At 36.9% G+C, this 17,514-nt stretch overlaps 1 protein-coding gene across 7 annotated transcripts in view; it reads left to right on the forward strand.

Moving 5' to 3' along the window:
* Window positions 1-17,514, forward strand: part of LOC145675879 (uncharacterized) — a 143,822-nt gene that overhangs the window by 76,319 nt on the left and 49,989 nt on the right. For all 7 annotated transcript variants that reach the window (XR_014129236.1, XM_081746669.1, XM_081746670.1 and 4 more), the window contains exons 15-16: window positions 7,058-7,243; window positions 15,667-15,770. Coding sequence is in view for 6 of the 7 variants with exons in the window: in XM_081746669.1 (XP_081602795.1) it covers window positions 7,058-7,243; window positions 15,667-15,770 (290 nt within the window). In the remaining variant the exon portion in view is untranslated. The remainder of the gene's footprint in view (window positions 1-7,057; window positions 7,244-15,666; window positions 15,771-17,514) is intronic.

The raw sequence follows: 17,514 nt of genomic DNA on the forward strand, positions 1-17,514 counted from the left end.
ATATATATATTGAAATTTCAACGTATGTTCTGGAGAAACTTTCCACCAGTCGAGAGCAACTGTACATGAGAAGGACTTGTAAATGTGGCCAAGGAAGAAAGGCAACGAACTGGGCCTTGCTGATTTTCGAGAAGCTTAATTCTGGCTTCAGAAATTCAAATTGCATCATTAACATCGTTAATCGTAAAGTTACTGCAGTTGTCACGAACAAATCTGCCGTCGAAGAAGACGTTATCAACGAGTAAATCGTGTAGTGGAGAACTGCAACAACAAATGCAATGTTAACTTATGACGATGCTAATATATAGAATGTGGATGAAACTGGATTTGCAAAAGAAATGGCCGGTGGACGCACTTTAGCTACACATGGTTCTCACATCGTTTCTGGTTTGGTTCAGTCAGCACATTCCTATACAGCTTTTCCTGTATTATTCCGTGCTGGCATTCTTGCCTATAGACTTTTCATAATCTCACAAGAGTCAACAGATTTGAAGTCAACGTGTCCAATTTGACACGTTAACAGCTCCAAACCTCTACATTACATGGAATACTCTAGCAGAATGACTAAAAACGCATACCGAACATTTTTAGCAGAAGTCGTGCTGCCACAAATGATTGGTGACAAAAATATACTATTGCTTGATTCATATGACGTTCATAAAGACATGACTATACTGACCAACGTGTTGGAAGAACGCGGCCAAGAAGATGACAAGTTAAGAATACACGTCATTACTAAAGGAAAATGTCAACCTTTTGATGTTTATTACTTTCGTACTTTAAAGAATACGGCCAAGCGAATATCAGACGCAGGAAAAGAACAGCCCGACCCAGTACTGTACCAACGTGACAATTTGATGAAATTACAATCACTGTTACACAACCAGTTTTGTTATCCAAGATTCCACAATACTCATCAGTATGCGTGGAAGAAATTTAGACTTGTAGATGGTGATATCTGTTCCTTCATTGGAGTTGCCGAATTCTGCTTCCACAAAGAACTCTTCAGACGCAACAACGTTGACTGCATAGTCTGTGCCATTATTCGATGTGCATGGTGTGAGTGTTCTGTTGTCAACACTTTTTCGTCAGTTTTCATTACTGGGACTACTATCTTTCTAATTAGTATAGTAAAATGTATTTGTGTGAATCCATACTGATTCTTCTCATTGTTATTTAATTCAAACAGTTCTCAAATTCTGCTATTCCTGCTTCTGCTATTAATATTATCCTTTACGACTGCTTATGTAATTGGGTTAATTTACTACACTAATGTGACTTCAGCGGAACATATACGTTCTGTGTGTCTTAGAGACGTTGTATGGAAGCGGAACATGTATATTGACTCTCAAAGGAACTCACAAGTAAAAGTTCCACACACAACAATAGAGAGATGCATACTAGAAATAACTAGGAGGGAAACAAATGGCTTCTATCTCATAGGCACAAGATATTTTAACGACTGTAGACAAAATGAAATAGAGATGAAACCTTAAGGAGCAGATGAAAAACGAATGACGAATTCTCTATTGATTACTCGAAACAAGAATCGAGTTAGAAAACAATCATTCATAAGCAGCCACATGCGTATTTGCGTACATTAGGATTTCCTGACTTGAATTTTGTTAAAAAAGATACGACTGTTAAGAAATCTCGGAACCAACGAACTCATACCAATGTACCATTTCATTGTCTTACAAATATAAATGTATGAGACCATACACTTCACCATTGTATTTGCCTTAAAATTGCAGCCCAGGTTGATATATTACATGACCAGCCATTCTGTCAGAAAAGTGTTCCGTGGGGGTATTCCGGGGGCCACTGGGCACTCTAGTGCCCCGCAAAAACATGTCTGGAAGAAACACTGCACATAACCCATTTAAAACAATCGAGCGAGATACAAAATAGTCGACTTCAAGATGGCGGCCATGGCACGCCTATCTAATACAGGGCGCAAAATTTCAAAGGCAGACGCACTCGCAAATTCGAAAATGATGGTCGCCAGTATTTCTCAGGTATAAATTATGAGAGGTCCCCGCCCCCCACCACCATTAAAAAAATATCTTATCTTAAATTTCACGTTAGTGTAACGCTCTCTTTCTGCACTAAAGTACCAGTTGTCGATTGCAGTTTCCGGATCAAAGTCCTTAAGTGAAGGGCCATTGATGGAAATTGTTATTAAACCATCCATTGTGTCAGTCTTCAGTGAATTCCAATAGGCAGTCCTAACTCAGTTGATACTGCTGAAGCCTCTTTCACATGAAACACTACTCAACAGATAGAAACTGCACAAAATGTGACAATTGGAAGCAAATATGGAAATCTCGTAATGAAATTTTCACTGTAAATCTCACTCAAGATTCAGTGACAATTATTTCCGTGCGAAACAGAAACTTCGCAGCCCTGTGAGTTTAGGCAGCAACTATTCCTACTGAACACTGGTCGCCAACTTTAAATTCCTAGTCGCCAATGGCTAACTAGGACCGGAAATTTTGCGCCCTGCTCTAATAGATGTCTACTTCCTCCTGATGTTTATCAATGTGTTTCTTTTCCATCTCTTTACCCACTTAACAAATACACAGCAATTTTCAGACTTGAAACACATTGTTCTGGCTTATTCTGATCAATTAGGTTTTTGGCCACTACGCCTCTCTTTATGGACGGAAGCACTTTAAATTTTGCTTACACTCATTTTTTGCAATGCCCCACTTCGCTGACAAGTGTGGTGAACAAAGTCGATTTCGACCTTGTAAGGTTTACTTGTTAGTGAACCAAATTTAGCATCCTGAAATTTAACCGGTTTATCAGTTTAGTTATAGTTGTGAATATTTAAAAACTAAAATAAATAAATAAATAAACCCGTTAGGAACAGCTCTCAATCTTTCGTCAGGAGAGAGAGAAAAAAAAGGTTGTCCTAAGTCATCCAAGTCTGTGATTAGATGTTGAATGACTTAATGGCAAATGAGGCTTATAAACCATACATTTCATTTACGTTCAGATGTGTGTATATACTACAACCGTTCTCAACGGAACATTCGGTCTGTGTTTATATAGCAAACCACATCTAAAGAGTTAAACTTGTAGCAGATTCTAATATTAAATAGTTAGTAGCTCACCCATGTAGGATCACAGATTACAGACTCTGTGTTAGTATCTTAACACAGAATTTTACTGAAGAATTTTCATGAAAGTATTTACCGCTCTGTATAAGTCTTCCATTTTTAATTATTTTCTTAAGTTTGTTCAAAGAGACCACCTATCTTTATTTCCAGCTGTGTATTTCAAACTAGATCCTCCAAATGGCTCTAGAAATATCACTTTGGTCACCTTTACGTGGTTTTGGCACTAAGCTATTTCAACACCTCGAAAATGACTACCTGTAAATCACCTGCACTTAGTTTAGTATCTGAAGAAACCGAACGAGAATCAAATTCTTCGTTTAACTCTTTCTCAGAATCTGAGAAGACATCTACGAGGTCCAAGATCGAAACATTTCTGGTGAGGAAACTAGAGGAAACAAAAACAGTCTTAGTTGGTGAAGAAAACTGAGTTCCCTCTACTGAAAGGGAGATTTTGTAATCGCCGTAGAACACGTGCAGCAATTTCAAACTTTCGATTGGATGCAAATTGTTTCGCAGTTTGTTGTGTTTCAACTTGCAAGCCTGAATGACTTCTTTCGTAACCAGAAGGCAAGGAACATGCTTCGTTGCTACATTAGGACATACCGTAAAAGAATGTGTGTCATTAACTCCATATCCTCCGAACGAATGAATATTTATTTCTAGGCATGATCTACTGACAAAACGGCGTCCATGAAGAAACCCCTTGAAATTTGGGAACAACCAGAAGTCGGTCGGGGCTAAATATCATGAGTAGGGTGAGTGTGGCAGAAGTTAAATACCATGGTCAGCCAAGAATGAAGCCACAACATTAGTACGGTGTGGCGATGCAATGTCCATATGGAGGATGAAATTGCCGTTTCCCATTTGTAATAGTTTTTCGATCAATTTTGGTAAAAAATCTGTATCTAAAGGTGCGTTGTCACTTTACATGAATCTTGTATCTGTCATTACAACATCTTGTAACCCGTTCTTTTTATTTACTGTTTGCACATTATAAAATTCTGAAAGCAAGAAGACTACCTCCACCCATGCAGCATTGCACTCTAGTGGACAAATAGTGAACCTCCTCATTAAAAACGTGTATTTTGGCGCGCTTCCCCTCCCTGTCTAAAAGAATCCGTTGTTTCGGAAGCGGCGAAACTGTTTTTTGCTTTATGTCAGCGGGAGGGCAATAGCAGGGAGCAAGCAAGACGACCCAGAAAGTTGCACATGACTTGTCTCCTTGCAAGATGAAAAAAATGTCGTATGCCCCTCCCAAGACTATGCTTACATGGAGAAATATTATAGGGTTTTAAGAATTTTTTTTTCTTTTATGACAGCTACAAGATTCATGTAAAGTGACAACGTACCTTAAAAGAGTACGAAAATATTTGCTCGTAATTGTATGACCTTTCGGAACAAGGTTGGATAATATCACTTCCTAGGAATCCCAGAAGATAGCGTACAGAATCTTCTCATTGGATGCTACCTGACGAAATTGTATGTTTGTGTCGGGGGGAGAGGGTGAATCTGTGTGTTTCCACTGCATTGACTGCCTTTTTGTTTCTGAATTGAATAATGGAATTTGTAATTTATCCATTCTCACAACATTTTCCCAGAAATTGTGTCCTTGTCTTCTGAAGCGTGTAAAATTTGCACCGTTTGATCGAATCCTTGCCTCTTTTTGATCATCATTTAACGTTCGCGCAACCCAGTGAGAAGAAACTTTCTTTCGGCCGAGTTGGTTTGTAATTAATCGTTCTAGTGTTCCCATTGTTAGCTCCAGTGTATCACAAATCTCCTGGATGGTGACACGTCTTATCTTCCATGATGAAATTTTCAACATGGGCGATGTTAACGTCAGTTGTCGCTTATTTTGGAACGGCCATACCTTTGCTCATCTTTCATAAACGTTCGCTCTGCCTTGAACTCACGCACCTACTTCCTAACATTGTTTTCTGCAAGACCACCAACACCACACACACACCTAATTAGCGATTAATATCGACTGCTCAACATCTAGCTGCCGTGAGGAATTTCACAATTACCCGTTGCTCTTCAACCGAAAATTCCATGTCGTCGTACAGTATCAGAAATACATCTTACTCGTTCAGGCACTGTGACTCAACTGCTGCCACCTAGTAAACAAAACCTGAATTGCTTAGAGAGAAAGATGAAGGTCTCTTTCAGCAGCAAGGCTATATGAGACATGGTCCTACAGCTTAACGGGGGATCCGAACCACATGAGCTGCCTCCGGGAATGTAACCGAGTCTCCCGTGCCGAAAGCTCATAAGCTAACCATATAACCCTGCGGATATTAGTGTCATACCCTCAGTTTTTGGGGTCGCTGAGATGAATAATGATACTTCCGATGCTGTTCAAGTGTCAGTTTAGCCCCATCGTATGGGAAGACGGATGAAAGAAAAATATGTTCAAAATGACCTTATTAATGTCAAACCCATAGTTTTCTGGATTTCTGAGCTGTTTGGTGTCATTCTCGATGATATTTAAGCCTAAGTTTAGGCAAGAAGGGACATGTTAGTTGGACGTGAAATTAACAGGGGCAACACCCTCTTCGTTCATTGTTGATTTTACTTATTGACAAGAACAACGCCAAAGACGTCACTCTCTGTGTGTCATTGCTCTTTCTTATTTATCTTTTTCTTTTATTTCTTTACCCATTTTTTATTTTCGACTTGGAGGTATTGACGTTGGGGGGAAGGAGGAGGAAGATGTATGCATAATAGGAGAGGATGGACACTCAGACGACGGATATTAGTGTCAAATCCATAGTTTTCGTGGTCACTGAGATGAATAGTAACACTCCAGTCGCCGTTCAAGTCAAACTTTAGCCTCCATTGTCATCAGAGGAGGGGAAGGAGTAAAAATAACATGTTTAAACTGATCACTATTAGTGTCGAATCCATACGTTTCAGATATCGCCAAGCTGATTAGTGACAGTCCTAATGACATTTGAGCCCAAGCTTTGGCAAATAGGAACATGACAGCTGGCCCGAGAATTGTTAGAGAGAGTGTCGAAGGAGTTGCTCTTCCTTCCTTGTTTATTTCACTCATTTCTTTAGTTTCAAACATGCTATATTCCATAAACCATACCTTCCTCGTACGAAGAACGGGTCTAGTAGTGTATAATTCGAAGAAAAGTTTATTCCTCTTGAAAACGGCATTGAAAACAATGTTAAAAATCGTGGGTAAATCGAACTATCGCATCTCCTGTTTGGATATTTCAAAGTACAGAAGTATTTACAATACAAGAATTTTTAGTGTTGGATTGATTGCAAATAGAATAATGCAGTTTCAGTTGGTTTTCAGTTATCCAGAGGCGGCCATGGGGAAGATATACAAAAACATAGTTCATCTGATGACAATAGATAAAGAGAAAGACAACGAGATAGGCGAGGAAGTAAAGGAAAAGCGTACCGGATGTCATCTGAAATTTGTGAAATGAGTGAAGATTTAAGAAGACTTATTGAATGTCATCCAAATAGTATTAATAACGTAGTTGACGCAATAAATGAATTAAACAGTACGTTGACTCTGTAAAAAAAATCAAATCAAAGTAAATAAAGATCTCGGACTTGGCGTGTGTGATTTTGTGTGTTAATTCATTGTATGTGGTACTGTACTTAAATGTGTTTTCCATGCTAGGTGTGGGTTAGTGTATCTGCGAACAACTGTCGTTTATTTGTTTACAGTATTGAATCCCGTCAACGCGGTATTGAAATAATATGTTGTCTTAAAGTAAAGTCTGTTTCATGATATATATATGTATGTGTTTGTTTGGATATTCGAATTTTTGTGTCCCTTTGCATTTTGAATTAAAAAGAGTCCACTGTGTATATGACTCTTTACGTTGGTTATGCTTGGTTTCTTTCCCTTACGAATTCATTCATTTGGCGCTAATAATTCAAGTTTTTTTCTTCTTTTGTTAAAGGTTTGCGAAATCACTTCTTCTTAAGTGCTGGAAATTCTGCGATCTTGAATCAGATTGTTTTTGTTTTGGGCGTAATTACATTGTTGGAGAAAGAAGGATACCTATCAAGTGGCTCCACAGAAATATTAGAAAAGTGGTTGCATAAAAATAACGCTATGCCAGGTCTCAACTTTTCCACTTTGTCAGGTTTGTTTCGAATGTTTCTATTATCAAGTATATGGTTTGATTTGATGTAGCCTTTATTGTATTCTTCTTCTGTTTCCTTGGAAAAAATAGAAAACATTAATTAAGGTCAGACATACGTAAGTTATCGGCGAAGTCTTTATTATTATTGTCTAGGTTCTCTAGTAAAAGTACATCATTCTTAAAGCAACCTGATGTAAAATTTTGATTTTGTTTTATATTGGAATATTATTTTTTTGTGTGTAATTAATTAATTACTTAAGAATTTTCCGTTTGTTTGATTGGTGAAAAAATTGTCAATATTTGGTTTATGCATATCGGTATGAAATCCAGGAGAAAATTTAATAGTGTTATAAAATCAATGACATTATATTCAATATTTTATATAGGTGGCACAATATTTTATAATATTTTACATATATTTTTATTTATATAACACATTGTTATTAATTAAAAGATCATAGTTATAAGGTAAACAAAAACGTTCTTGCCGTCTTTGACGTCCTATTAATTATACACTCACAGAGAGAAAACGAAATGACACACATGCCTGCCAAGCGATCGAGAGTTACTCTGACCATCGATATCCAGTAATACAGGCACGTTGCGCACATACAGCAATGATAGCTCATCCAGTGTAGAAGAGAATATCGAAGCAACTCGTTCGCGCATATTTGTTGTATGACTTTTAAGTTGGCTTGTCAGGTGCCGCATATGCCAGGCATTTGGGGAGAATGTCGTGAACGAACGCACCGCTTCCGTTCGGGAGATGTGAGCCTTTCGAATAACCTCGCAGTGGACGACTACATGTGTTGGATAACGAGGTTCTGAAAGAGATATCAAGGAGGACAGTGGTCTAACGTGTGGTAAACTTGCAGAAAGATTCCACTCCACCTCCATGGGATAGGGAAGTCATACAAGTTAAGCAAGTGGGTACCCCACATGTTGTCTGCAGCCACCAAGCAACAACAAGTAACAGTCTGTTTGTCCTTGCTCACTTGGCACCCGAACACACCCATCTGTGATCACTTGCTCACTGGTGACGAAAAGTGGAACCTCAGTGACTCCCAAGTTTACCAGACATCGGTTGTCGTCACATGACTCTATTTCTTACAACTCAAGAACACCTCTGCACCCACAAAAGGTTATGCTCTCTGTGTGGTGGAATTGTCGACTCCTTCCCTGCTGATCTCTACTTTTAGCAATTAAAAAGGATGCATCGTGCATTGCGGCAGGAGTCGGCATTGGTGAATCGCCAGAGTGTGCTGTTCCTGCACGACAATGCCAAGCCATATATGACAAAGAGGACCCAAGTGATACTTCAGGAACTTGGCTGGAAGACTGTATCATACAACATATTCAATAGACCTTGCGCCAACAGATTACCACCTGTTTCATTCTCTCAACAATTACCTCCGTGGGAGATGCTTCGCAAATCAGGGAGAACTATAGAACGCATCCACGGACTTGTTTGCATCCATGACCGCCGAGTTTTATCACCAGGGTATTGTGCAGCTACAGGAACGTTAGCAAAAGTTGTTGGATGCTGACGAAGATTACTTCGAAACCTACAGGTACAATCATGTCCAAAATGATTGTCGCATATCTATAACTGTCTCCTTGTAGCAGTATAATATGTTAATGATTTTGCAGGGTACTTTCAATACTGATACTATGTGTATAATCGGAAAATGTATATTTGTGGTAAATTTCATAGGAACAAAATTATAAATACAAAAATTAGAATGAGTAAAACAAAATGTTGCTAAATGGATAAGAGTTTTATTTTCGTTCTATTCTTCTTTACTGCTCTTATGACATGAAATTTGCCATGCACATGTCTTTGGCGATTATACACATACTAACATTATAAGAAATATCGGGCGAATTCGTTAGCAAATTATATTCCTACAACAACATATTTATAGACATGCGACAATAATTTTGGACATGAGTGTACATACCATCCACTGTATTCAGGGGCGGATTAAGGCTTTTGGAGCCCTGGAGCCGACTATTTCAAGGGGGTCCTATGTTACGAATAATTCCAACGCATAGATTTTCTTTGCTGCTTTCCACAGCCTCATAGAGTTATCGAAACACCGAGAACTATGCTGTAATATTTTAATGTGCCCCAAGTTTACAATAATTAGTTTAATTACATTCATTATTAACATTTAAATGCTCATATACTGCAGTGTAACACACAAATGCCAAATACAAGCTAAATGGTCAACACAACAAAATAAGTATCGTGAAGACGCTGGTGGAAGAAGACTTAACTCTATCAATACCGAAAAAAAAAAATAGCATGGGTGTGAAGCCTATAATGTAATACGTTGATTGCTATATTTTAGTATTAAAAAGAGGGACTTTTGGGGGCCCTCTAAGCATGGGGGCCCCTGAGCCTGGGCTCCATTGGCTCCGCCCTTAAGGTTAGTTTAAAGGGACAAGTTTTGCCGATAGATGCCACTACAGTCTTCGTATCTCTCTCGTGTATTTTTACCTTTCACGAAAATTCACGATTTTTCTTACAAATTTCAACCTAGAGACTGTGCAAATTTCAAATTTTTTAGAGAAATAACTTCATAACCTATCGAAGGCAACAATCCGTGCCGATTTTTTATTTAGAATTTTCTTCATTGTTGTAATGGCTTGATTGTTGAAATGAATATCCAAATCTTTGACAATATAACTGTTTCAACAATGACGAAAACTCTAAATAAAAAATCGGTACGGATTGTTGCCTTCGATAGGTTATGAAGTTATTTCTCTAATAAATTTGAAGTCTCTAGGTTGAAATTTGTAAGAGAAATCGGGAATTTCAGTGGAAAGTAAAAAATGCATAAGAGAGATACGAAGATTGCAGTGACATCTACCTGGAAGGCTTGTCCCTTTACATCAACCTTAATCCGCTCCTGACTATATTGCTCTTTGTTTATCACTGCTCCAGAACGGCAAGAACTTCTTGAGTTACATTATAGTAATGAAAGAGCCATACACAAATATGATAGAGCTTTAGAACTAAAAGAATTAAGTTAATAGGCATAATAAATGACTTATTCATGTGAGTGGGCTGTAAGGTAAATATTTAGGAATATACCTTTATAATCATAGTAAAAGAGAATAAAGTCAGCGTACCTTGGGTTCTTGGTATTTATATTTACAAGGCTTATTATGATATAGTTATCATTCTGGACTCTGCCAGGATGGAAAATATTTCAGTTTAACGTCCCACGTTTATGCCCTTTATGCTAAGGGAAACGGATGATTAAGGCAAGTGAATGATGGTGGACGAATTGGTAAAATAATAATGTAGAAGGAAACTCTGAGAAAACTCACGGAGAGGATGTTATCCAACGCAAATCTACTTGGCCGGGGATCGAAAGAGGGACCTTAGTATCAAAGATGAGCGCTCTGCCACTAAGCCATCGTACCCCCTCTCCCAGGAAGGAAATTGACTGTCACGAGACTCGATTAAAATTCAGTGAATGACTATACAAATGAGGTCATGCTGATTGCATGACTGAGTGATCATGAACATATGTATAAGAAGGAGTGTCTGTTCTTTCTTTGTGAGAAAGTCGTAGTAGAGAACTCTCTTCTGTATAAGCAAGAGATTCACAAACTCAGAAAACTAAACAGGTTCTAAAGTATGAAATTATTAGAGATTGAGGAAGGTTTGTTTATGTAATCTCAACTTAGCAAAAATATTTTCTCAACTGGAAGGAAACAACACATGACTGTGACGTAAACAATTATAACGTTTGCGTGTGTCAAAGAGTTATATGAGCAATAATGCTAAAATATTTCCTAAAATATGCCATGATTTTAGGACATACCTGACAGTTCTATGATCATCACAGTGCGATAATTAAAAAATCTGTAGAAAAATAAATTAATAACCGGTAGAATGAACTTACTTCTGTTGATTGAAGTAAAAAAATCTCCTTTGTCTAGACACAGCTTGCACGACCCAACACACTACGGAAATACTTCTGAAAGTTCAGAACTGTACTGATGTTTAGGCTCCTCGTCTCTGCTTTGTGAATGGATGGTAGATATATCAAAAAATAATGCTTTTAATTTGGGAAAAATGAAGTAATCACAGGGGAATATGTCTGACGTGCATGAAAGGTATAGTAAATCAAACGCTCTTTTGAGCCAAAACCTATTCTGGCAATGTTACAATTTTTCTCCTTTCTGTTCCTCTGTTAAGGAATGAGGCACGGAACGTCCTCACAGCTTCCGTTTCTTTAATTCTTCCGTTATTATTTGGCGAACAGTTTCCTTATTCAACTCTATGAAGTTTAACATTCCTCTGTGACTTGTATTTCGGTCGTTCAAAATGATTTACCGAACTTGTCAATCATTTCAGTTTGAACCCGGGACCCAGTGTACCAAAGGCGCGCGCGCTATGAACTGACAAGTTTTCAGCGCTTCGTAGTATTACGGTAGTAATGAAGACTTAAAAGAAAAGCAAACATAGGAATGGCGATAGTACTATTTTTTTAAAATTGTATTCTGTTAGAAGTTAAGGAAGAATGAGAAACAAAATCTTCAAGTGTATACACGGTAGAAACATAGACACTACACAAAAGCTAGCGAGAATCAGTGGTGTGATCCTGTAATTTACCTGTCTTTGAGGCGAGATAGTGTGGTGGGGAACAACCTGTACCATGAGGGTTGACCTTGAATGGTAGTTTGTTCGTCCGCCTACTGCAACAGATTCAGGCAACGCTCGTGGGTTGAAGCCCACTTTAATATTAGTTCCAGACCTTCATAACGACACTGTTGCAAAAGAACGGAAAACAAATACTCGAACACTACGCAAAAGCAACGAAACTCCATTTAACGGTTTTGAGATGTAAGCATGGAAAAGAATGGAGAAAATTACCTTGGTCGAACGGGAAACCAATGAAGTAGGACTGAGAATAGTAGCGGAGAAAGCAACAATATTAGATCATTAGATGTAGTAAGAAGAGGAAGAGAAACTGATTGGAACATTGTGAGGGACATGATAAAAATTATCCGAGAGGCAACATAGGGAGGGGAGAAAGAGACTACAGTTGATGGAGAATACGAAAAAGAATATTTGCCATATGAGGGCGAAGAGGTTAGACAAGGATTGTGATGCATGAAAGTTTTTCAATTCGCGGCAAGTGTCTTACCAGTAGGGGCAGAATACCAATAACTATGATACGGTGTAATAATAAAGACAATAGCAGTGTCACTTGTACATCACATAACAGATTGGTTTACGTGGCGTGATATTTTCTCAATATCGAAATCGGAAGTGGTGGTAGATTTCTACAACTTCCGGTTTTAGAGAGAGATTTGAAAAAAGATGGAATATACGAGTATGTCCTTATAAGGTTTAATTGATTGAAAAAAAAAAAACACTTCTCGTTAAATATAACAATTTTTTTTCTATAGCGAGCAACGTTAACATTGGAGGTGGTTGATTTCTGCCGATTCCGATTTGAATAGAAGTAGATACAGATTTATTTTTAGAACGCTAAATATATTCGAAAATAATCGCTATATCTTATTGTTTTTGACCTGTGTACATCAATAATGAAACCGCAAGTTGTATTGAATTTCTATCCCTTCTTATTTTAGTAGAGAGTTAAGGATGGGGAAGAAATGTATTCTTGGGACGCTTAATCCAGCGTTTCCCAACCGGTGTGCCGCGAGGAATCGAAACAAAATTATTAATTTTAGAGGAATCAAATTGTAAAACGTAGGGAAAAATATATATTTGTATTTCACATTACTATGAACCTCTACTATATTTTCTACCGTGATTACCGTAAAATTCATATCTATAATTTTAAGTTTCATACCGTGTTACTGTTCTGTACATTTCTAATGTTGAAAAAAAGTATTTGTTGTCATTATTATGACCATTATTGCTTCTTTATTGTTGCAGACCATTTCGTAACTTGAAAATTTAAAATATCATTCAATCCTTTCGACAAAGTACCTACATTTGTGTTTTAAAAGTAAATGAGATTTGCTTGTTCGTTCGTTATTTAGTGATCTTCCTTCTTAGTAAAAGGTTGGATACAGTTTTTAAAAAGAAAGCGTATTTTTAAAAACTTGAGTCCAACATTTCATTGCAGTTGTTTTCTATTTTTAAATTAGAATGAAAAATAAGCATAATGATTTACCACGGGAAAAAAAAAACAGTGTTCGAGCTTTTTTATCTGTGAGAAGGAGATCAATAATCACAGAAAAAATACCACTATGTTTTATATTTACAAATAATATCTATAAGTGTGCCGCGAGAATTCAAGTAACACCCGTAGTGTGCCGCAAGTTGAAAAAGGTTGGGATACGCTGGCTTAATCGAATGCAGGAAACCGCTTCTCGCAATCTGTTACCGTTTTTTCTCTATAATGATCAACGTTAAAAGCGGAAATATCGTCTCTATCATCGAACTCTGTTCCTGAATTTCACCCTCTACATTCTGGTTATAATTGATGATATTCATCAAGTGGTTGTTGAGACTTTTTGTCTCCCGGATGGACATACACGCGGACAGGCAAAATAAATGCATGAAGGAGTTTTCATAATCTCCTTATTAAAATACTTGCAGTTACACACTAAAATATAACATTAATGACACACTAAAATATAAGATTAATACAGTATGATGGTATTCATACATGAAAAACCAAAGCCAATATTATGTAAAGATAATACAGGATTCTCAAAAAAAAAAAAAAAAAAAAAAAAAGGTTTAGTGAGATTAAATTAGGAGATTTTTGGAAATTTGTGCATTCTGTGCACAAACACAGACACCCGAAATTCTTTGTCACTTTCACGTGGGCCAAGTTACCGTTACTATTTTGATTGCATCTGATCGGTCTGTGTGTATGAACCAGAGACTAAGTTTGTTCTTGTGTTTGTGCACAGAATGCCAGTACATTTACCAATTCTAACTTGCATTTCACTTCAAAACAACCATAAAATTCATTGTCATATGAAAGATGAGTTGGAAAACTTTCGAACAAAAGGCCTACATAGTTCATAAAAGTTGCAGTACTAATAACTTCTTGGTGTTTTAAGTGTAAAAACGTTTACCACCTTCTACCAGTGAATAATAATATAAATGTAACCAAGAAAGTTCTGTCGCTTTTTCTAGAGGTCTCTTCAATTGGCCCTCACACCGTGAGTTGGACGCGAATGGAGATAAGGCGAAGGTCAGTTGTTGGTTTGGGTATATCCAACATATTACCTGGTTGTGGCAGTTCAATTACACCGTGAACTTGCGTAAGGACAGAGTGAACATGGGACCTCCACAGAGTCATAAGGGCGTGTATTCTGTACAAGTTCAAACTGGGGTCAAACGCCGCTGCAGCGGGGCGGAGGATATGTCAGGCCTTTGGTAAGGGTGTCGTGACTACGCGAACGGTGCAGGATTATTTTTCAAAATACCTTATAATGAAACGAGATTGTAACAAGGTGGCTGCAACACCCAGGATCTATTTATTTGGTTTAATCACTGTTCAGTTGAAACAACTGCTGTAAAATAAGAATGTAAAAAAGTTGGCGTTCCAGCCAAGGATTATTTTCCCCTTTTTGTTTGTTTTAATTTGTGGCAAAAATAGAATGTAACACACGACTCACCAAGTTCTATCACGATGGAATCCACGGCCTTCCAGAACGTTGTCAGAAGATCGTCGATGCTGATGGGGACTATTTTTGATCTTTCAGGTACGTGTTAGGTGATATATCGTTGTTCGAGGAGGTGAGTGGAAAAGCGACAGAACTTTCTTGGTTACCTTATAATAATAATAATAATAATAATAATAATAATAATAATATAATAAAGAGGAAGTATCAACGAAGTATGCAGTTGTTTCAAGATTCACCCAAATATAGTTTTTCTACTATAGTTCAAGATCAATCAAACTAATTTTTCTTTAAGTGCATGCATCACAACGACAAGGAAATTTCATAATAGGCTCTTCTTTCTAAAACTCTTCAGTTTGACAAATTTAGTGTTATAGTGAGCCATTGCTATTTCAGAAAGTTCGTACTAAGTTGATACTTTCTCTTATTAATACAATTTTGTTTTTTTCCTTCATATAATATGGTAGACGTCTTTATATAACATAATTTTGGATTTTCAGTAAATACCAAGAAGTAAATTATTGCTGCAAGACTTGATGTGTAACAAGTAGCAAGAAAAGTTGAAAATCTATCGTTGAAAAAGATAGAATACTCTTGTTCAAACTTACGGCAAGTGAAAACATTGACGCAAACCAAGATAAGCTTTAGATCATAAAAACAATACCGTTTTATTTGGCCCACTTTCAAACTGAATATTTGGAGTGAATTGTGTTAAAAACTTGTTAAAAATGTATGCTTATTCAATAACGATATATATTAATCATACTGTTTTTTTTCTTCTTCAGAGACAGCGAAAAGCAAATATGGCAATCTAGAATTATACGTGGATATGGCTTTTGTATTGAGACTTATGTTCTCACAAAGACTTGAGACTTACAGTGACAATGAGGTAAGCTTTGTGAGATAGTCTTAAATATAAGAGAGAAATTTTACTGTATTTATACCGTAATTAAGTCTAATCTTTAAAAAAAAAAAAAAAAAAAAAAAAAAAAAAAAAAAAAAAAATGCTGTGACAGTGACGGCTATTGAGGGAAGTCGTGTTGGTAAAAATTAAATTACTGTGTAGCGATGAAAGTTTAAATTGTACAGATGTGTTTTCTCTCAATAGCTGTCACTGTCAGAGGAATTCTAGATGATGACAGTGCCCTTCTTCTACTTCTCCGGAAAGAGACTATTCACGAAACAGAGTAACATCATACAATCATAAAACTAAAACAAAATATTATGTATTTTTGGCTTAGTCTACTGGAGTCTCTTTAGAAACAAGAATGTTTTATTTATATAGTATTTATTTCAATAACCTTGAGTAAAAACATATATGATTTTGTCTAATTTTTAACCTGAACATTCCTTCTGTAAAATATTATTTCACTTTGTTAGAAGAAAGAAATAATAGATTATCGCTCATTATCGTTGGTGTGTAGCTTCTTATGACTTCCAGTCTTACAATATAACAAAATATTCGTTATTTACATATGCGTTTTCTAATACATTAATATTTTTTATTTTTTTATTTTCCGTGTCATGTTTACTCAATTATCTGCCGAAAATTTTCAATCATGGTCATCATAGATACACGTAACAAATTGTTATCATATAAAGTTTTCAATTAACAATCGTGTAATTACATAATGTGAGGCGCTTGAAAAGCGATCTTGTCAATAAATCCTTGCTCTTCTGTATCCTGTTATAGAGGGTTTTCGTAAAGTCTGGACGGATTTAATTTGCTTATAATTTTCATAAACATGCTCATAATGAAATCAAATAAAGTGCAAACGGTAGCGGAAGGATTAAATTTTTAGTTGGCAACACTGTTAGATAAGCGGCAACTCTGAACACGTTGAGAGAGGGAGAGCAAGGGTCAGTTTCTTATCAAATTCCATCCATTGTTGTTTTCATTGTTGTTTCAATGTTGACTGTTAAAAGTAAGTTGTAAGCTGTATTAATGTGTGTGTGTCTTTTAAAGAAATAAATAAATGAAAAACTCCTCTGAGAAGACTATTTTTTTACCGTATCAAAGATGGCGTCGGTGAAAGAGAAAGCGCAATGTGTTCTGTGGTACGCAGAGCTAAAATCACCAATTCTGGTGTGTCGAAAGTTCACCAAAGAGTTCAAAAAGCCGGCACCAACTGAGAGTGCAATCCGAAAGTGGCATGCTAAGTTCTTGGAGACAGGAAGCGTCCTGGACCGTTTTCGAAGTGGGAGGCCGCCAACATCACCTGCAACAGTGAGCAGGGTAAGGGAAAGCATCATCAACAGCCCACAGAAGTCGATTCCTAGACTGTGGTGGTGAATGAACTGAGCTGGTGCAGATTACAGATAAAAATTTAATCCTTCCGCTACCGTTTGCACTTTATTTAATTTCAATATGAGCATTTTTATGTAAATTATAAGCGAATTAAATCCGTCCAGACTTTATGAAAACCCTGTATATTGTTCAATAATCATGTTAAACGTTGAATTTTCCCTGACAGCTGTCAGCATTGTCAAGACGTAGATAACAAATGCTTTTAGTAGGAAGACGTAGGTAAGAAAAAGGTTTATAAGGAATAAGCAGGTAAGAAACGGTCTTAGTAGAAAGCCGTACTTAAAAAAAATGTTTCTCTAGTAGTATGTAGGTAAGAAAAGGTTGT

Source organism: Thermobia domestica, chromosome 18 (assembly GCF_964235325.1).
Source record: "Thermobia domestica chromosome 18, izTheDome1.hap1.1, whole genome shotgun sequence".
Lineage (NCBI taxonomy): Eukaryota > Metazoa > Arthropoda > Insecta > Zygentoma > Lepismatidae > Thermobia > Thermobia domestica.